The sequence below is a fragment of the Patagioenas fasciata genome, chromosome 8, assembly GCF_037038585.1.
Source record: "Patagioenas fasciata isolate bPatFas1 chromosome 8, bPatFas1.hap1, whole genome shotgun sequence".
Taxonomy (NCBI): Eukaryota; Metazoa; Chordata; class Aves; order Columbiformes; family Columbidae; genus Patagioenas; species Patagioenas fasciata.
The window spans coordinates 27,540,638-27,563,062 of record NC_092527.1 but is presented as its reverse complement, the minus strand read 5'-3'; the positions used below and the strand labels follow the sequence as shown (position 1 = coordinate 27,563,062).

The following is a 22,425-nucleotide window of genomic DNA, read 5'->3' as shown; positions in this document are numbered from 1 at the left end:
TACATCATGACACAACTCCAGGTAAATCTAATGACTGCGTTACAATAAATCTAAAGCAGTATGTACTTAGAAAAGAGGATGATACTGAAACAGTCACACTTATCACATGGGAAGATTAGTTAAATCTGATTAGTGGAAAAAAACTGAAATAAATGTTTTATTGAAAAATGCAATAAACTTTCAGAGTACCTCTTGTGATTTCCTCCTAGACTGAATTCCTGTTGACTTTGAGCTCAGTTCCACATCTTGGGCAGAATAACACCCCTGACTTCAGCCTTGCAGGTACAAACATGTGCAGCTGAGTCCAGGGTACTGAACTTTGTAAACATCCACATTTTTGTCTGGCTGTACAATTAAAAGCATTTCTTCTTGTAATTATAATTTGCTAATAGTGTTTCTACTGAATAGTTTTAATTACATTAATTTGTGCCAGTTCTTTCCAAATGGTAAAGCTTTCTAGATCATAAAATACCTAAAATGCTTTAAAAACTGATTTTCTCCTTCCTAGTCTTTCATCCTGTTGCACTGCTCGAAATGGTTAGTTTGTAAATCCCCTGTTTACAGGACACTTACTAATTCAGCAGGGAATTACAAACCTTGGACTCAAGCTGACAAGTCGTTATTTGGTGACTAAGTGTACTTTCTCTGGAGGTTTACAGGCATGCATAAGAACAGACAAACCAGGAAAAAATCTATGGATCAAATTCATAATTTGCATGGAAAACAATGCATCACTGCAATATGTTTTCTCCCTTCTTACCCTTTGCCCCCCAAACAAACCATCTTTTGCAATTGCGAACAAAATTAATTGCAAAACAAGGGGCTGATTCTCTGTCCTATCTCTGAGGCATATTGCAAAATGTTCAATGAGAAGATGGACATGATTAAGCCTGATCTGATACCACAGGGCTATAGTTTTTCCCTCACAGCCCCAAGCATGTGTTCAGTGACATATAGCAAGATGTCCCTCATTCTCCCATGCCAGAGGCTGCATGGAGGGAAGCCATGGGCAGATGAGTCGGGTCCTGGGTAGTTTCTATAACATGAGAATACTTGAGCAAAGCTCACAGACTTCAGGGTCTATGTGGGGACACTCTCCTCCAGGTTAAGAACCAGAAGATCCTAGCTCTGTTATCTTCCATAACACACAATAATTTAAGATGGCATCAGAAAGATATTATTTCACTTGTCTTTTCAAATCAATTTGTTACTTTCTTAATCCAAACCAGCATATTCTGTTCAACTTTCTGGATTTTCAACTATTTATATTAATCATATGTATTTTGATAGCACACAAACAAAACTGTGGCTCGTTTTTGCTACAGGCTGTAGAAACAAGTTATCCGGATCTAACTAGTGAAGTGTGGTATCAGTGCTGCAGCAGCACGGGATCTGCTTTCAACACACATGTGGGTGCCTTTTAGAAACCTGGTGACCTGAAGTGCTCACCCAGGCAGCTGTCAACTCTGAGATGGGAGACCACCCAAGCCATCAGTATTCATCACATGAAAGCTGTTCACACCTTTCTGCAAAGCAAAAGCCTTTGTTTGTGTGCCTTTGAGGTTTCATTCATAATTTGCAGTCTCTGAAAGTTGCCTACCTTTTTGACTTTACTCAAACACATTCTTTAAACTGCGTGAAAACTGAGCACCTCTCTGCTGCTTTGGTGTAGCCACATGGGTGGGCTGTGACTTGTAACTGTCACATCAAACAGACTGGTATAGCAGAGGTGATCCCTTACTGTCTGTGGGATCGGGTGTGTGAGGACCTTGCAGTGCTGACACACATCTTAGAAAGCCATTATAGGTCCTAGATTTTGAGATACCTGTAGTTTGGTACAAGATGACTCAAACATTTGCAGATGTATGTAGAGGTCCAGCTGCAGATAGCAGAACTGGGATGTAGGGAGCAAAAGATTTAAGTAAAAACATCAATATACACATACAAACAACCATTCACAACACCACAAACTTCTGATTGATTTGGCTAATCACTGATGGCAGCAATCATCAACCATTACTCAAATGCCACTGATCTGCTGGACTTCTGAGCTTCAGCTATCTAAAAGCATATTTATGAACAAGGTGGAGATAAGTTTTTTAATGTATTGCCTTTTTTTCTTCCTAGAAAATAGCCAGTGTGGCACACATTCTATAGATTTTTCAATAGGTATGATCAGACCTCGTAATGAGTGCTCTATTTGAGTCACGTGAACACATTTATTAGAAGCTATTCCGTGAATGTTTATTACTACATCAATTTCTGTATATTTTTGAAACCTTTCAGTTCACTGTAATGATGGTTGGAAGTAAGATATCTGACACTTGTTCAGTGAAGGTAACTCCTAGAATGGTGTTATCATCCTAAACACCCAGTTATAAATCTGAAATTAATTTTCCTGGAAAACTATGTAATATTAACATCTCTGCCAGTTGACCCATTTCCCAGCCAAACACTAATATATTTTAATGCACATTTAAAATGTATTATTTGGCACGTGCAACAACTGTATTGATCAGAATAGAGCATAAATGGCATCCAGTATTTCACTTTGAACTATGGCTACGTATACCTACAGTAGAAACTTAACATCTATCCAATTGCTAACATAGCACTGTCACCACAGATGGCCCCTGTACCGCCTGTCTCTGCAAAGAAAACATGACAAGACAGCTACTTTCCATGGACCAAGCAAATCTAACATTGCTTGCTTGCCCAAGGAGACTTTGCATGGTTTATGTCCATGCTAGGCAAGATCAGATGTGCCTAGGATTTAGAAACAAGCTAGCTGGTACGCCAAGAGCCAGCTTGTCAGCCAAATAAGAGGGTGCCCCTTATAACAGGATGCAGACACACGCACTAGTCCACTCTGATTAGTCAGTTCCCCAGTTAGACCCAGAGTTTTGCTGCTGCTGGGTTTTATTCCTTCTTTCTAACTTGCCCCATTAAAAAAAATCTCTTGCTACTTTTCACTCAAGCCGTGCTCTTTGCAATATTAATCTTAACATGAGAAAAAAAAAAAACTTAATTTGTAAAAATTTTGCATTTTCTTCTCTTTGATGATCTATGTATTTTATGGAGACTTAAAAAGTGTCATAAAACAAGGGCTATTATAGACAGGCATCCATATTAATACACAGACAGATAGCAAGTCCCTTCATTCCACAAAATACTATCTATCAGTAGCTACTGTCAGTCAGTTGTGTTCAGTTGGCTTTTCCAAGTGATGAGCAGAAGTTACTGTCCCTTTATTTTCACTTGTTGCTTGTGCACACTTGAAGGGGGATACAATTATTTCCTATGCAACTTGGAAATAAGAAGAGTCAGGAAGACTGCCCACAAGAACTGGGGATGCCAGTGAAGATGGCAATATAGCATCAAGTGTCAGTTTGTTAGAAGTAAGAACAGGAATGAAGAGTGAATAAAGAACCTAGAAGTGACAGTGGCATTCTGGGACCATATCCTGGAAGAGTTTTTCCTTATCTCTATGCTCCTCTGCTTCCGAATATCTTCCACGTATCCACTGCCTTTATCCCACTGAGTCTTCAGTATTTTCAGCTTTCCAAGCTGGGAGGAGTGGCTGACACACCAGAAGGCTGTGCTGCCATCCAGAGGCACCTGGACAGGCTGGAGAGTTGGGCACGGAAAAATTTAATGAAATATAACAAGGGAAAGTGCAGCGTCCTGCATCTGGGTAGGAACAACCCCTGGTTCCAGTATAAGTTGGGGAATGACCTATTAGAGAGCAGCATAGGGGAAAGGGACCTGGGGGTCCTGGTGGACAGCAGGATGACCATGAGCCAGCACTGTGCCCTTGTGGCCAGGAAGGCCAATGGCATCCTGGGGTGTATTAGAAGGGGGGTGGTTAGTAGGTCAAGAGAGGTTCTCCTCCCCCTCTACTCTGCCTTGGTGAGACCACACCTGGAATATTGTGTCCAGTTCTGGGTTCCTCAGTTCCAGAAGGGCAGGGAACTGCTGGAGAGAGTCCAGTCCAGGGCAACCAAGATGCTGAAGGGAGTGGAGCATCTCCCTTATGAGGAAAGGCTGAGGGAGCTGGGGCTCTTTAGCTTGGAGAAGAGACTGAGGGGTGACCTTATTAATGTTTACAAATATATAAACGGTGAGTGTCACAAGGATGGAGCCAGGCTCTTCTTGGTGACAGGCAATGGTAGGACAAGGGGTAATGGGTTCAAATTGGAACACAAGAGGTTCCGCTTAAGTACGAGAAGAAACTTCTTCTCAGTGAGGGTAACGGAACATTGGAACAGACTGCCCAGGGAGGTTGTGGAGTCTCCTACTCTGGAGACATTCAAATCCTGCCTGGACACCTTCCTGTGTAACCTCATCTGAGTGTTCCTGCTCCAGCAGGGGGATTGGACTGAATGATCTTTTGAGGTCCCTTCCAATCCCTAACTTTCTGTGGTTCATGTTGATCTAACATCCAGAGGATGAAATTAAGCATATATACAGACTCATTGGCAGATGTTGTGGACAGCTCAGCTTGGACAATGCAGAGCAGGGGAGTAGTTGCACTTCTTCAGCACTCTGGCTGAATCTCTCTTGAATTTCTAGCTGGTTTTCATTCAAACAATTAAAGGTGCTGTCATTCAACAGTTTGGATTCAGAAATCAAAAGAAAACTGCAATGCTAATTCAGCTTATACTATCCATAAAGCCACTACTGACTTTTCATTTCTAAATAATTCTACATGCTGTTTTAGATGCCTGGAACAGCAGCCATTGGAATTCAGGCATATGGCCACTACCATATGACCAAGTGTTTATTATCTGATAATTTTTAGTCTCCCATGCATTCACTTGTGGATAAGATAATTCAGTATGACAGACATTTCATCCTTTGATTCATTCGCACAAAATTCACTTTCAGTGAAGTTTTAAGATACTGTTACTGCCTCTGCCAACTCTGCCTTCATCTCATTTCAGTCTCGGAGGTTGGTGAAACTCACATAAATCACTTTTCCTTTCACACTGATGATAATAAATACTGAATTCTCAGGAGAAATGCCAAAACATTAGACACTATTTTACAGTCCTAATCTTATCTGATTCAAAGTAGGAAGTGGTGTTGTACCACTTCCCTGGGCAGCCTGTTCCAATGCCTGACAACCCTTTCTGTGAAGAATTTTTTCCTTATTTCCAGTCTAAACCTCCCCTGGTGCAACTTGAGGCCATTTTCTCTTGTCCTATCAACCTGCTACTTGGGAGACCAACAGCCTCCATGCTACAACCTCCTTTCAGGTAGTTGGAGGCAGCGATAAGGTCTCCCCTCAGCCTCCTTTTCTCCAGGTTGAACAGCCCCGGGTCCCTCAACTGCTCCTCATCAGACTTGTGCTCCAGACCCCTCACCAGATTCACCACCCTCCTCCGCACACTCTCTAATACTTCCATGTCCCATTCCTGGCGGTGTTTTAAAGGCATTTAGATGAGGTTCTTAGGGACATGGTTTAGTGCTAGAATTAGGTTAGGTTGTGGCTGGGCTTTATGATCCTGAGGTTCTCTTCCAACTGAAATGATTCTATGATCATCATGTGGGAAACTGGGGCAAATATTTGTTACCTTCGCCTCAATTACTTAATGGTATATTTAGAATATGAAGATGTGCCAATATATGCACAACAATCTGGACAGCATGTAGCCTGTCTGGTAAATCAAATGGCTCAATATTCCGTGCATATAATAGATTATGTATATTTTTCTAGGCTCTGGGAAAGAGGAAAATATTTTGGGTCCTGCTGAACCAGTTTTAAATACCAGCAGCTAATAAGGTCTACATATGCAGGAAGGAATCCTGCTGTGAGTGTATAGGATTTGATAAAGAAATACATGACAGAGGAAAGGTCCAGATGTGCAAACATGCCAAGAGGCAAGCTTTTCAATGGAACAAACCAGCTCAGTAAGCCCCATAAAAAAAAAAGACACCAGAGAAAAATGTGTGTGCATGCGTGTATGCACATGCAGCAGTGATTTATATATCCAGCTTAAGTATTAGCTGTGAAACTGCTTAAGACTTCAATAGCTACCCAGTTCTCTTTCTTCTATTTCCATGATCCCTTCCTGAAAACACAAAATTAATTCACATACCATAGAATGGATTTGACCTTCCGTGTGTTAAAGACTCATTTTTTACCCCATCCCCCCATAAAACTGCTAAATTGGATGTTGGTTAAGATTTGAAGTTAAACCAGTTGCCTTAGAAAGAGATTAGTAATCAACACATTCATTTTGATCTTCAGTACTGTAAAAACTAAAACCAAGCATGTACAGAAATATCCATAGGTTCCCTTAATCTGTTTATAAAAGATCTTCAGACACATCAGGAGCTCATAACAGCAATTGAAAAGCTAAATAAAAAAGAAGCTTTATGAAGTACTTAAAGTCAGTAAGAGCTTTTCTGGGAAACCAGAAATATAATACTTATTTTTAGCATATTTTCCTGTGAGATAAAGATAATGAACGTAGAAAGTATCCATCCAAACCCAAAATGAGATACGCAAAAGAGATCCCACAATATGCACCAGGAGTGTTACAGAATCAGCATTTAGAGAGCAATGTTCTGACAACACCATCTGCTCATTTGTGCTGTATCTTCCTATAACAGGCTCTCTTAATGTCTCATGCGTGATTTTCTGTGGAAGTCAGTAGGAGTGTGTGATGTGATGATTTATTTTGACATTAATATTTACCAGGCTGGTATACACTTAAAGTATCCAAGATGCTGAGAATTTTTCCTTATTTAAAAAGCCATTGAAATGGCTTTCACTTTCCTTTGGAGACATTAACTTGTTTTGTCGCTTCACCACTGTTACATACAAGTCATATACCATTCACACCACATTAATTTAAGTAAATGCCACGAGTGTTGCTCTTACTAGAACTACAGACTGAAAGAAAAGTACTTTAGGGTAAAAACAAAAAAAAGTTCACTAGCACTTTGCCTTGGTGACTAAAAGATGGAGAAACAAAACGAGTTGTGAAGCTTCAGATTCTTTCTTGTGATTAGTTTATTGTGAAATTAAAGTGCAGGAGGCTGCTGCAAAAATAATTTTGAATATTGAAAATAGTATTGTTTGATTGCCCCTTCCTAAAACTACAAGAGATATTTCATTTCTATTTATTGCCATTTAACAGTTGTCTTGCAGATTCTGAGTAGGCAATGTTCCTGTCACATATATATATATATTTAAAGATTTGAAGGAAGGCTTTCAAATACCATTTCAGTGCTTTGACAAAATACAGCAGAAGTTTGCACAGCCCATGAATTTCAGATCTATTGCATGACTGCATTGAAGTATTGACTGATACTCTTTTCATCTAGAAATAGATTACAGAGCTGACAGTTTACTTAAAATAACCATTATGGATGCAAAAAGCAAAGAAATCCCATTCAGAAAAAAGCATCTTGCCTCAGCCAGACATTTTGATGAACGTGAATGGTTATATGTGATTATTTATATACAGTCAAATGATCTTTTTAAATAGAGGTAAAACATATAACTCTGATTTTCCTCATTAACAAGAAGCTTAGCAAAGATATTATAGGTGTGACTAACCACATAACAGAAATGTTGTCCTTGAACAGCCCTGTGTTCTAGTACGGTGTTGTGAATTTTCCATTCAGAGGAGTGTGCTGATATGCTGATATGCACTCATTTACAAGCATGAATAGCAGAGACAAAACTCAGTATTTATGATTCTGCTTCATGCGATTGCGTTATTTTTCAAAACGATTACTTTTCCTAATACATAAAGGACAGACACAAAAAATGAAAGAGCTGTAATATACTGAAGTACAGCTTCTACTAAATCATTGCTGATACCATGTCTTTTTTGAAGTTTTGAGGTTTTTAATTGTACATATTTCTAATACCTTTATAGAAGCAGCTATTCAAGATACAATATCTTTAGTATTGAAAACGTGAAATTTGTATATTCGAAATGCAAGTGTGTTCTAAAACATCTCTGCACTTTTTCTTTTTTTAGGAACTACAAGAACTTTTGAAACTTTTGAACAGCTGAAAATGTACAGTCTTAAATGCTGCAGTCTCAGAGCCCTTTTTCTATCAATGCTCTGTAGGTAAGAAATACTTGCCAAAAATATTATTTCTTCAATGTGTAATAATATCAGTTGGTTTATAACGAAATTATAATTAGAAATGTATCTGATCAGGTAAAGAAAGCCAGACCCACTGAACAGCTGAATCTTGGCTCTCACAAAGATTAAACAACTTGGATATTAATAACAGAAATGTAGGACTGAACTCCTTTATTAATCATCTCAGCTGCCTGAATTGAGTTACAGATTTTTTTTTCACCAAGAAGACTGATGGGAGAAAAAAGGAAAGAAATTGAACTCAAGTAAATGGTCCTTCAAATGAAAGATTACTGTGTAGAGAGTGTGAATATCATACCAGATGCTTAGCAAATTTAGAAGGGCACATGGTCCTTGCCAGGAGCACAGCACCTTGCTCAAGGACAGAAGCACACAGTCCACCTAGATGTATTGTAAGCTTAAGGTAATAATCATTGTGCATTCATTGCTAAAGGAAAGTGTGTTAAAAATTATTACATGGTTAAAACATTGTCATCTTATTCTCTGCTGATGAAATAATGAAGTCTTTAGGAAAGCTGAGTAGTGTTAAGATGGAAAGTGAAACTGATCCATCCCTGTACAAGTAATTCTACCAATAGTGCAGTTGCTATGACAAAAAGCTTAAGACAGAAATGGAGCACAAAATACATTCCTTCTATAAAATGTGGGGAAAAACATTCTTTATAGTTAATTCTAATGAGAAAATGCAAGCACAGACAGGTTAAACATTTGCACTTCTACCTTTAACAGAATCTGTTAACCAATACTCTTTGTAGACTCGCCTAACCTATTTGTCCTCCCAAAAAATCCCTCAAGATAAGATAAGATGGTTGTCTGTGAAGGGCCGAATGTAATTTTAGGACTGTACAATTTGGCCCTTTGAAGGTGACCACGAGGCTAATGTGGCCCCCGGGGAAAATGAGTCTGACACCCCTGCATTAGATATCCCACTTGTATAAGTTCTGGGTAATGTATGACACATACAGGAGAATGACTAGGTAAGAGTTTACTGATTAGAGTACTTTATAGTCAATAGTGTTCTGTTTTATTTATTATTTTAAATATACGTATTTAAGTTATAGACAGCCACATACAGAGAACATGATTCGCTACAACCCATGTATTAACAACATCACATCAGGCTATCAGTCTCTGCCTTTGTACTTCTCCCTTACTGAATGACATTTCTTAACTTCACTTTCAGCACTTGACATTAAATTACATTATGTTCATATCAAACACACATACAAAAACCTATATCCAGGAGTTTCTCTGGATGGTCACTTTCCCAGAAATATTTTCATTAAGAAAAAATGAAAAAAATTGAAGTGAATTTATCAGAGTAATCGGTGAAACTTACACTTCAAATCATTATCAGGAATCAGCTTAAGTAAATATGTTCTTTTTGATCCCAGAGAAGACTCCCATTTATTTCAGGAAGAGTGTTTTCAAATTAAAGAATGCTAGCCTGAGTTTATAGGGCCAAATCCAGAAAATTCTGTGGGATGTTGATTTTTCTTTATGTTTCAGAGCACTTAAATTATTCCAGTATTTGTTCCTATATCTGGTAAGTCATAACATAACGCTGCTGTTTCCACCTCACCAATTAACCAAAACCCCATGACAATACTGGCAGTTTTGAAGCAGAAAATTAATCAGTGATGTAAATGATTCTGCTGCAGTTTATCTACAAAGACCACACATATCTGTATCCTTGGGCACATCACATATGAAACAAGAAGTAACACCTTTGTTTGCTTCTGTAAACTCTTCGCCTGTCAGTGTATTGCCTGGAAAAAGCTTTTTTCCCCAGCTTTTCCTGAGGGGGATGTTTCAAAAGCTTGCTCAGACTGTGTTTGGCATTTCGCTTTCCCTTCTCTCACTTCTAAGGTGATTCTTCCTCTTTCATCATACATGACTTCTGACAAAAAATAGCCAGGAAAAATATTCCCATACATGTGTCTAGACTGTACTTTTGTTTTAAGCAGTGATATATACTACTGTTCAGGACAGACATTCCCTTTTCATCCTCCAGGTACCCAATCTTTTTAAGACACTAACTTGAAAGTATGTTAAACAACAAGCAGTTTTTGTACCTTCCAAGTTTAGCCTAGCCTGTAAACAGTTTTTGAATACGATATACGAATAACTAAGAAAACTAAATAATCATAATTCCGCTTTTATGAAAGCAAGTATGGGTCATTGGACCTGAAGAGTTTAAAACATGCATTTTATATAGACAGCCCAGAACAGATAGATATTCCCAGCTATCAAAAAAAAAAAATTCAGTTTTCTATAAAAGCTTATTCTCTCCTCAGTGGCTGTAACAGTTGTTTCAAGGCAATTCCATACTTGGATGCATGCCCATGTATTTCAAATACTTAAAGAAAATAGAGGAGCTAAGCTTTATGCAGTTAGTTAAATACAACAGTGCAAATGTTAGATAAAAGAAAAGCCTACATACATAAGAGGAGCAAGTGTAATTTTTTACTTTTATCATTTGTGATTCCTGCATAAGGCTCTATGACATAATACAGGAATATTTGCAGCTGTGATTTCATACTTTCTTAGTGGTGAATGGGGCACATGAATTAAACAGCACTTTAAAGGAAACAGGGCATCCTCCCTGAAAATGCAGATAAGCAAAACCACTTAAGGCATGTAACATCTGTAGGTTCCTTGACTCTCAACACTGACAATCTTCTTTTGAGTATCCCCAAAGTTACCAGCATGGTAACACCACACGTGTGCCTTTAGGAGACATCACATTCCTCTCATATATTGACTTCATATGATAGGCCTTGTCAAAGATTGTGTGGAAAAATAGCACACAAGGGACAGTGCCCCATTAATTCACATCCTCAATTACCACATAACAGCTTTCCCACCCCAACAAGTTCTTACTTAATCACAAAAATCAGAGACATGAGGCTACACATCCTATACCAATAAGGGAAATCAAGAATTACCTCAAAGGGTATCACAGGTGATTTAAGGGAAGGATTTCCATACAACAATACCAAATATTTAAAATATATTTCAGAAAATAGCTGTTAATGGTAACACACCAGGCCACTCCACAATTGCATACTGATCAGAACAATATTATACCTTTGCGGTGTAAAAAGGACTGACTTTTCTTTATTGTTTCACAGTATGTGAAAGTTATTTAAGAACAATGTATTAAAGCTGTGAAATGAAATTCATGCAGTTTATTGAACACTTAGCTAAAGTTACATATAAATTACAAAAGCAGAAATATCTATTGCAGATACAATATTTAGCAAGTGATTTAAATTTGAGTACATTTCTAATTTCCCACACTTTTGTGCAACATGAAACTGGCCTTTTTATTTATACTCACATTTCAACCAAGTATAATTGTGCTTGGTTGGTTGAGTGGTGGTTTTTATTTTTAATTTTTTTGATAAAATTTATAGGAGAAATTGTCCTTATTTCAATACGGTCATTACACAATACCAGACTTAAAGTTAAGTGAAAACATAGTTCTCTAGCAATAAATAAGCAAAAAAGGGTCAAAATGAGGGAAATAAGTCAGATCATTCAAGTATCTAAGCTATATGAGTTACAAGACTGCTGATGGAAAACAGCTACTTACATGGGAATAAGGTCTGGTGAACAGAAAAATTAAGCAGCAATAACAGCACTTCAAGACAGCAGACACCACATCTAAAACCACAGTGTGATTTGGCTATGTACACTCAGGGAGATCATCTTAGCATTTAAGCTCTGCCAGTTTAAAATACTGGATTATTCCTAGTGGATGAAAACCACAGTTTCCTGACAGAGCAGCTCAAGGTCTCTCAGAAACATAGTGAAATTAAAATAAAAACCCCAGCTTTAAAAAGCTACAGGAAGCCCAAAAACATAATTAGGAAGAGCAAGCACAGTTTCTAGGAGCAGCTCTAGGGAAAATTGGGAAAAAGAAATTCAGTAAGGATTTGGTAGGACTAGGAAACACCACAAAACACTAGTTCTCCCTTAGCCATCAATTTGTACTTACTCCCTTCTCCTCAGGGCTAGGCAACAACAGCTACAACTGTAGTACCTGCTGGAACAGAATCAAAGGATAGAGCTTGCCACTCTTAGTGACCAGCAACCTTTGGTGCGTGGGGTAGAAAAGAGAGGGACTCTCTCCTGATGAATATATAGGTGACTGCTCTCCATCATCAGAGACAACACCTCTGCCTGCAGCCAGCTGGGCTTCCTTAATTCAATCAATTATTTGCTTATCACCTTCATAATTAAAGAAAAGTCGTACCCCAGCTTTTCTCACATCATTGGCAACAAGCAGCCACTACCACTTGTGTTTTAATTTGTGGAGAGTGCAGCCTGAATTTGTGACAGGTGAGCACAACCTGCTCCTGCTCTCAGAGTACTTGCTTTAGGGGTTAGGCAGAAATTAAGGGCAAAGCTATAATATTTTTTGCTATGGGACTGCTACTTACAGTGTAACACCCCTCAGTGACCCCAGGTATCCCTCCCACATCTGCTCAACAGCAAGACCCATAAAAGGTGAAGGGGGGGTGGTGGGGAACATATTAAAATTAATCATGATATGGTCTAAATAAAGAGTTGTAATTCAAGTATGCATCTTTCTCAGTTCCTTTGCTCGTGCTTCTAAGGAGGCTATTGCAGGGACCCCAGGGCAAAAATGGGGTTTGTAATTGCTCATTTATGCTTGATTTCTGTGGATTATATTTGTAGCTGTTTCTGAACAATGGGGTGGTTTGCATTCTCATTATGCTTCACTGATTTTGCCCAACAGGATTATTTCTATAACCTGTTTAAAAATTGTGTTGTAAAAGCAGGATTTTAGAAGCGGTGGGGTTTTTTGTTGTTCTTGGTTTGTGGCTTTTCTGTTGTTGTTATTTATTTTTTTTTATGTCGCTAATCTCTGAGGTTGGTTTCTGTCTCTCTCCAGGAGTTAAATTTAATATATTTCATTATATAAAAAGAAGCTTAATTTTAATGCTGAAATAAATAATCAATGCCCCTCTCACATTCCTAGATTATAACAATAGTGCCCTATTTACAGAGAAGGTGTTAAAGAAGACCGAACTGCTTTCTCAGGTGAAGTGTTAAGAAATGATAGACTTTAAGGTCTAGAAGTGGTATTTCTTTCCAATAAGAGACTAATACAGGTTATAGAATCTATTATTTTCTGCTGTGAAAGGCAAGCATACAAATGTTTAGTGGTAGACAGTAATCATCAGTAACCTTGAAACTAATACAGCATTTTCCCACACTTTTCCTGCATTTTCTCTCCCATAACTGATCTTTTTTTTTGAAAACATGCTCACTTTTTTCATTCCTTTTAGGTCAATGCAAATTTCTGAAGCTGAAGGAAAAAGTGAAATTCTACCTCCAACTATACAAAAAATAATAAAAGGATACAACAAGTATCTACGTCCTTTTTTTGATAGTAAGTATAAAAGCTCTTTTAATAAGATTGAACAATAATACAATGCAATGTTTGAAACTCAGCAATGAGAACAAATGTTTCTTCACTCTAATCTTTTCCTCCAATGTTTGACAGTGACTGACCTGATTATACATGATATCCTATAAATCAATAAGATACAGTGTAATAGCTTTGTAGCCCAAGGTGGAACTTGTATATTCGAGGTATTCACAAGCAAAACTTCCAGACTTTATTAAGAACTTGACTATTGATGTTTATGTGTCCTCAATGAGATAAGCTGTAATATCTTAACTATTTAAAAGTATAATTTTCCCTAATTTCCTAAATAATAGCTATTAAAAATTGATTAAACATAAGAAAGCTTTATATATCAAGCTGTTCATAAAGGAACGGGCAAATCTTGTTACTATACGAAGTATTATGTTTATGTACTATAAGATTGAAAGAGAATTATTTAGTAAATGCTTCTTGCCTCATATCTTGAAGGTCTCTGAACTGTTTCACTGCAGATATGTGAGGGAAAACAAATTGAAAATATTGGTTCTCTGTGTCAGAAGGCCATGGTCACCGGACTGGGACACCCACGTAATCTGCACCAAGGCTGATCTTACTGCCCTGCACTGCAGTCAACATTAAGCACCTGAAATCTCAGCATCTTCCTTGCTTGAATCAGGCTATTGCACGTATCAGAAATACTGGAGACTTATGAGGTGGAGGTGAAGATCTCTGCCTGCACAGCTCTGAAACAGCAAATATTCTGCACATTGAGAAGATGCCCAGCACCATGTGTCTGTCAGAAAGTAAACTTGCAGAGTGAATGCTAGGCACTAGTTGTTAAAAGCTAAATATTCAGAAAAGTGAGGGATTTCAAATGAAGACTATTATATCCCTTTAGTCAGTCATTTTTAAGCAGATTATAAAAAGTTTCTCAGACCATAATGTTAACTCTTGCTATCCAAATACCTGGTGAGACTAACAATCTGTTCAATAAGGACACCCTGCATCTGGTGCTATTTCTGAATCAGTTTTATAAAAATATTAAGATCTGTATTTTAGGTTTAAGAGAAATGGAAAATAACTATTTCACCTGCTTGATTTTACTGTAGTTGTCTCAGGTACTGATACAGCTGTTTCAAAATGCTCTAAAAAGATTATCAGCAAAATAAAAATAATGCTAAGAAATAAACTAACCCCTTATCACTGGAGATGATACATAATGGAAAATACATTAGTGGCCACTGAACATATAGTTATTTAATTGATTACTTCATGTTAGTACTAGAGGTACATTGGTGCTGACATGGTGGATGTGCTTTGGTAGACACGGAAGATAATTTAATTGCAAAATCCTATGGTAGTTGTTAGACCAGCAGTAAAGCACTTTTGAGTTAGGAGTCTCCCTTTTCTAATGTAAGCCAAAGTTTTTCTCAGCTGCTCTAATGCAGCAAGTCTATAGTTCTTCCCAGGAATTTTGTTTGGAGTGATGCTAAGGACTTTCTGTGTTTGCCTGGAAATCCCAAGGGAGCTCAAGCACAGATCAAGTCTGTCATACACAGAGCAGATCGGGCCCTTCCAGACAGCGCCAGCATTGTTGTGTGTGCTTGCTGTGGCTCAGGCATGTAAACACTTGTCTCATAAATCTTTGATGGATATATATTGGCCAAACAGCTGAAGAAACAGGATGAGACTCTGAAAAAGACATTTTATTGATGCCATTTCTAAATGCAGAGTTCGTGATTTTGTGAGAAATGACTTCTTTTGTAGGAATAATTTAGGATGACCAAGGAGGTGTTCATCCTGATTTTTGGATCTGCAGCTTTTTGTATGATCATTTGGGATTAGTTGGAATAATTTTTCTGTGTGATAGAGGCATGTATGCTCAGCATGCCTAGCCCTGACCCCTGTTACTGTCGAAGTGGGCTGCAGCTTGGTTGAGATTTGGGTCCAGGAGAAGCTCTTGCCCATCTCAGAAGCAGAGCTAGTAAACCACCTAAATCCTCAGCTTAACAAATCAGTGGATTATATTCATCTGTGTGACCACAGCTATCCTAGCTTTGTTTCATGTAATATTTTGCTTATTTCTGTGGATATTATCTGCTTGCAGCTGGTGTATCTTGTATCTATTCTTTGTGAGAAAAAGATTTAAGTATATCTGGGTTTACTCAGAATTGTATCAATGGCTACAGTACACCTGCTAAATAGTTGGTGAAGCCATAGTAACAGTTAAGTAATGTATACCTCTTCTGTGATATATATTTATAGAAATATATAAATATTAACCTTCCTTATCCCCCAAATCCTTAATTTATTTGGTATGACATCTGCATGTTAATAGTAAGAGACTGACCGATCAAGTCCAGATCTGAAGATCAGAAAGAATTGAGTAGGGTAATGAACAACTGCATGACAAAAACATAAATTGGGGCATTGTGGTACTGGTAGAGATCATCAGCTGCTATAAAAGCCCGCACAGCTCTAATTGTGTCAACCCTTCAGGGCTGATTTACTCTGAGAAGGAAACCTGTATTTCTAGAAACGAGAATGGAAAAGGATGTATATGCATATTAATCCTAAGATCTATGTTTGCTGTCTGAAGTGCATGAAAGGATTTGCATAGAATGGGAACCTAGTATGTGTATCTTGATATGCAGAAATACTAAAAATAATATCCTAAAGTCAGCCTCTTCGAGACACTTGGCTCCTTTCTTCTGTTCCCCACTCCCCCCCCCCCCCCTTAGATTCCTTTGCTTTCAAATGTGTGCTTGCTTGTTCCTGTTTATTTATGTGGTCAGTCAGATATGCATTCATAAATATGTTTGAAGAAATTTGTCATAAAACTAGATGCTATTATTTGTTGACATCTACAGTGCTTTGAGCTTAATGTTATCTAGTCATAATGGAACACTGAAATGTGATTTTTATCAAGTGTGAAGGGCCAGAGGTTAGTTTTAGCATAACATAATACAAAGTCATTTCAAAGTTATTTGTCCTTGAAATTTTTCTTCAGGGAGGAAATGGGGATTTTTGAAGTGATGCTCATTGCCAAGATACAATCATACTCTCACAAAATCAGTGCTGCTGAACTCCTTAATGTTTAGCAAAATAGCTTTTTAGTCCTGAAAAGAAAGCATTAGGTATAAACAAATGATCCTAAAGTGAAGGTTCCTTTTTTCCTAAAAGCCAGGAGAAACAGAAATATTAACTAGTGAAGGAAATTTCTTGTAAGTTCTAGTTTAATAAGCCCTCCATTTGCCTGTCTGTGTTTGGTCCTCGTGCTGGGACTAGCAGATGACTGGAAATTACCAAAGTGGATACTGGAAATTACCTAAGCGGATAAAACTCAGCTAGTATCATTAACACGGGGATTATTAATATATTTTTCATTTGAATCGAATGCTTGTACATAACATGAAATTGTCAAATCCATGCAAGGACAGGAGAAGAACTAACATTTTTCTAGATTTTAAGCCTGGATTAATTTCTCCTTACTTTAGTCATCTTTTCCTGCACAAGTAACCCCTCCAAAACCTTGGTACCCAAGTGCTGCTGTTTATGCCCAATACAGATTGTCATTCCCATCTCTAGGCACCTAAATTGGGTGCCTAAAGTCAGATTAGAAGAAACCATGCTTAGTATGTCAAAGCTTTGCAGACAAGTAATATTGACTGAGCATTTATGTTTGTCTGTGGTGGATGATACATACCAGGTACCAAGTTATGGTGGTACTTCAAACAATGCTTAGTACAGAGGAATCCCAGATAGACTGATTACTTCTCTCTGCCCTCACCTGAAAGTCACTATTAAGAATGTTCTTTTTCCTTAATTATAGCATTTTAATGAGCTGGTTCTTCAAGCAAATATTAATAAAATGAACAGGTAGACCAGGAAGTTCCATTAATGAATTAAAAAATTACCTAATCTAGAATTATTTTAACCATTCTTTGGAATGGAATATTAAATACTAGTGTTAATAAATAGTATCCACTAAAGTGATAATATCCATCCTAGACTTTTAGGTAGATGTGAAAGTCTTCTGTAGGAAAGCTGACATAAGCAATTTAAAAATGCACAGTTATTTCCCTTAAATGTGCTACATAACCCTGGCACTTTATCAGAGCAATACAAGCTGATTTCAACATCAGGTTTTCTGCTGAAACTGTGTGGACCAATTTTATAACTTTAGGTGCTATGCCAAACCTCTCTGAATTAATGAGCGATTCCTGCTGACTTCAGTGAGCCTTGGATCAGGTTCACAGAGTTGTTAAGGGATGCATAAAATCTTGTAAATAATTTTATACAAATAGATTTTGTTCTGTGATTGAATGTGATAATTTAAGTGTTCTAATTAAAAAGAGACTAGGAAAAGGTCACAGCTAAGTATATTTGAATATGAAGCTGCTTTCAAGTGGTATATAAAAAAAAGCAATGCTTGACTCAGTTATTCTAAACCACACTAGGAAGATTATTTTCCTCAGCTTTGTAGAGAGTGATACATTTCAAGGTATTAAGGTTTAAATTCAAGAAAGTTTAGTTAAACCTGCGTCCAACCTCCTCTGTAAGACCAGTCATCATATTTTTCTCCCAAATGTTGTTTATATTAAGTTCTATGAGTTTAATTAGATGAAGACATTTTAGTCCTCTGAAGTTTACAGTTTGCCCCAAAAGATATCAGGTGATACCAGGATGTCATTAGTGTCTAAACCCCTTTGATTTAGTGAGATAAGCTCACAAGGTACGTGAGAAGAAAATACCAAATAATTGCAATCCTAAAACTATTTTATGTACCAACTAGCTAATCCTTCAGAGAAAGGCAGAAAGCCTAGAATATGTATGGCCAGCAGTATATCCCTTTCCCTTTCCCTTTCCCTTTCCCTTTCCCTTTCCCTTTCCCTTTCCCTTTCCCTTTCCCTTTCCCCTTTCGATGAAGAGACACTGTGAGACTGTCAGCTTCCTGCATACAGGACAGTTTGCTGTTCCCCCTGCCCTAAAATGCTGTTCTAGAGGCTCTAAATGATGAAAAGTGATTAAATTCAGTTAGGAAAAAAAAAATAATGTTGTCTCTAACTTCCATAAACTGGGATCTCATTTTGCTTTATCAGAGAATGTGTACAACTTGCCACTTGTTACATTTTCTGTGTACTTGCTGACATTGGGCAAGTCACCTCCTGGTCTTCATCTTGAGGACCTGAATAAATATTATTCATTAATATTCATGTTACAAGCTTTGATATTAAGATTCCAGATTTTTTTTGTCTTCTGGAATATTTCTGTCTCTCAATTGAACTGTATCTGCTGTCTGCACATTTTTTTTTTCAATGCGGAAAACAAGTCTTGTCAAAGTAATCTAATAGGTCTTGCCAGTGCAGCCTAGATTGCAAGATAACATAATTCTGTGTATTGCTCCCCATTGCAATAGTGCTTCTGCCAAAGCAGAATACGGAAAGATCATATTGAAATTATTGTCTGTGACAACCTCTAAATCCTTCTCAAAGGCACAGTTTGCCAAGATAACTTCCTATCATGTACATACTGCCTGCCTTATTTGTTCCCACATTAGTTGTTTGCATTTGGCTATATTAAAAATGATTTTTGGAGAATGATTTACCAAGCTGCTATTATTACTATCCCCACCATTTTTTGTCTTGTCCACAAACTGTGCTGGCAGAGCTGCATCACTGTCGGGAGATCATTGATGTGAACAAATAGAATTGAAGCTTATTCCTGCTAGAAATGCATCTGTCTTCTGATGCCTTAGTATTGACAATTACAGTTGAGATCCGTCAGAAGGCCAATCTTAATCTGTCTGGTATCTTCACGTCACGTGTACTTCTCAAGAAAGATGTTTTGTGGTTGGAAGTGAAATGCACCAAAAAAATCAAACCATAATGTATCACTTCATCTAAAAGTACCATAATACTCTAAAACAAAGCAAAGCTTGCAATCAGGTAGACAAAGAGTTTTCATGAAACTATATTAAATTATTTTAGTGATACTTTTCCTTCTAATTTTCTGTTACAGTTGTGTAGTATTTTGTCTAATGTTGCTGCTAGGATGAGGTGTGGTTTTCAGAAAGCTGTTTCTTTTGAGATATTTCTAAATGTCGGAATTGTTTTAAGTTTTCTTAAAATAAATGAAAAAGAGCTGGTACAGACAGTTCAGCACTAGCAGTTCATTATAGTGCCAATTTATTTAAGTAGTTGGTCTTCAGAGTTACAAATGCATACATGACACAGCGGTGGTTTAATTTGTTGGTACAAAGTTTAATATAATGTGATCATAGCAGTGATCCAATTTTAATTTTTAAGTATGCTGTCTGCCACTCTTTATGGCTGCTTTTCCATATGGAATTACTGTGGATATCTGTAGGGTGCATAAAATACCAGTCTTTGTACGTAAATTTCAGTAAAAGCTAAACACATGTTAATCAGATTGCACACCCGTGGCTGTAACAAGGCACAACCTTTGGTGTTTCTTCGTATTTTGGAGATTCTTTTGACTTACGCAGGACAGACTGACTTCAGTTTTCTGATTTCTTCTGAAGTTGTCATTATGCATACAATTTCTGCCAAACATATGGAATTGTAGAAACTGACTGACTCATCTGGTGTGTTGCCCTGTTGTTGACACTGTCAACAGGAGCCCGTCCAGAGGAAGTTCAGGGAAAACCCTGGTGGATAATTACGGGGAGACTCATTTTTGTTATTAGTACTTTGCTTATTTGGTAAGGCACCAGAAATTGTATTTAGCGCCCTCCCCCCCCCCAAAAAAAAAAAAAAGAAAAAAAAAAGAAAAAAAAAAAAAGAAAAAAAGAAATTAGCATTTAAATATGAGTATTGTTCTGATTTAATTAATTCTTAAAATAAAGCTGTTCTCAGCATCTTACATTGCATTAATAAAATCATGGAATACTTCAGATTGGAAGAAACCTTTAAAGATCATAGAATTACTTTGGTTGGAAAAGACCTTTAAGATCATTAAGTCCACATCTAGTCCAACCCACCTGCCATGAGCTGGGACATCTTCCACTAGATCAGTTTGCTCAGGGCCCCATCCAGCCTGGCCTTTAAAGTTTCCAGGGATGAGGCCTGGGCACTTCTCTGGGCGACCTCTTCCAGTGTTTTCACTACCCTCATGGTAATAATTTTTTTTTCCTTATATCTAGTTTAAATCTCCCCTACTACTGCTTGTCCTCTTGCTACACACCCTACTATCTATCCCCATCTTTCTTGTGGAAAGGCCACAATAAGGTCTCCCTGAAGCCTGCTCTTCTCCAGGCTGAACAACCCAAAATCTGTTGTTTGAGTATCAAACCTGAAAAAAATTGAATGAAACAGACAAGCCATCAATGGTCAGAGAACATTTCAGTCACATAATTTTGTTCCAAAGTTACTTCTGAAGTCTTCTTCCAATAGATGAACAATTTCTTCTAATCCGTAAGTACAATTTATAGTATATAATAAACACATAGATTACCATCAGGGGATGCTGCAAGACTACAGTCCTGCTTTAAGCTGGAGCTTTACATTTGAACTTTCAACTGCATCCAGAACAAAGCATTTATAGATTCTTTCAGGAGTACCAGATGTTTAACAACACATGCATTACAAATAGAAATTATTTTTTTGGAAAAAAACCCAACAAAACAACTAATACAGTGATACCACTCAGAATGCCACATTTTTTTTTTTTTCTTTAGCATTACTCGGTGGGGTAGAGTTGGACTCCAGCTTCCTCTAGATGCCATTTGGGGTACATAAGAGCTACGTACATGATGCATCACAAGGAGCCAAGTGGGGATTTCAGCAGCGTGTCTGTGACTGGCATAGTCAACTACATAGATCTTATCTGAAGAATTTCTATATTTGAGTACTGCACTCTCAGCTTCTCAATTACTAGGGAAGATGCACTTATTTAATATGAATTTCCTTGTATGTGTACTCTGTTAACCATTCCAAACATATTCAATCAGGAATAAGGTTATTTTTCCATGCACAAATTCTGCATTTTAAAATGCACAATGGGTAATCTTCCTTCTGACACTGTGAAATGCACATTCACAAGGAAACGAGAATCTGAGCATACTAACATTACGATGACATTGTGACAACTCCTTAGGTAAGGTGTTTAATCACATTAAATAAACCTTCAGGTGATATTAATGTTAAAAGGAGAATTAAATGGTTAGGTTTCCTTCATAAATGGAAGTATTTAAGTCACAAGTTAGCTGCTAATCATCAAAAGCAAGATGTTAAAATGCAGTGACACAATATAGACAATATGTTCTTAAATAGGCAGTAAATAAAGTCACTCAGATATCCCATCTGGATATCAGCCATGTGACACTGCCAGGAGCAATTCCTTAGCTTACTAACATCTGATGGACCAGATGTTGCAAATGGAAAAATTCTTTCCACTGCTCTGCACCTTGGAGCAGAAGGGTGTGATGTACTGTGAGGACTGTATCTTACGCACCTTGTTCTGCAGCGTTTTTCCTTGGTACCCTTTTTCTTGGGGGAAAAGAAAAAGTATAAACCAGGTAATATTTAGGAAATAAAACATGTTTATTAAAAACGAGAGACTGTTAGTCTAGAAGTACTATAATTTGGTTATGAAATTCTTAAAATTCCTTCATAATTTAAGTTTGAGGATTATTTATTTTTTTTTTCTTTTTTTTTTTTTTTAAGCTGCTGTCATTTAGAAAAAAATGAATCATACTGTGGAAGATTTGGTAGCCAGTTCTCCTAAACACTGAGTATTAAAGAACTGTGTGCTAGATTCTCACTTTTTATTTTTTTTTTCCAGATGGTCCTGTGTCAGTTGGAATGAGTCTGGATATTGCAAGCATTGATACAATATCAGAAATAAACATG

At 37.4% G+C, this 22,425-nt stretch overlaps 1 protein-coding gene across 3 annotated transcripts in view; it reads left to right on the top strand.

The window, feature by feature from the left end:
• The window catches only part of LOC136104295 (gamma-aminobutyric acid receptor subunit pi-like), an 81,086-nt gene that overhangs the window by 27,608 nt on the left and 31,053 nt on the right, over positions 1–22,425 (top strand). For 2 of the 3 annotated variants that reach the window (XM_071812034.1, XM_065843121.2), the window contains 3 exons: positions 8,001–8,094; positions 13,452–13,555; positions 22,358–22,425. In XM_071812034.1, the coding sequence (XP_071668135.1) occupies positions 8,039–8,094; positions 13,452–13,555; positions 22,358–22,425 (228 nt within the window). In that variant the 5' untranslated portion in view covers positions 8,001–8,038. Of the gene's footprint in view, positions 1–209; positions 283–8,000; positions 8,095–13,451; positions 13,556–22,357 lie in introns of all 3 variants that reach the window. The other variant, XM_071812033.1, reaches the window with a different exon arrangement.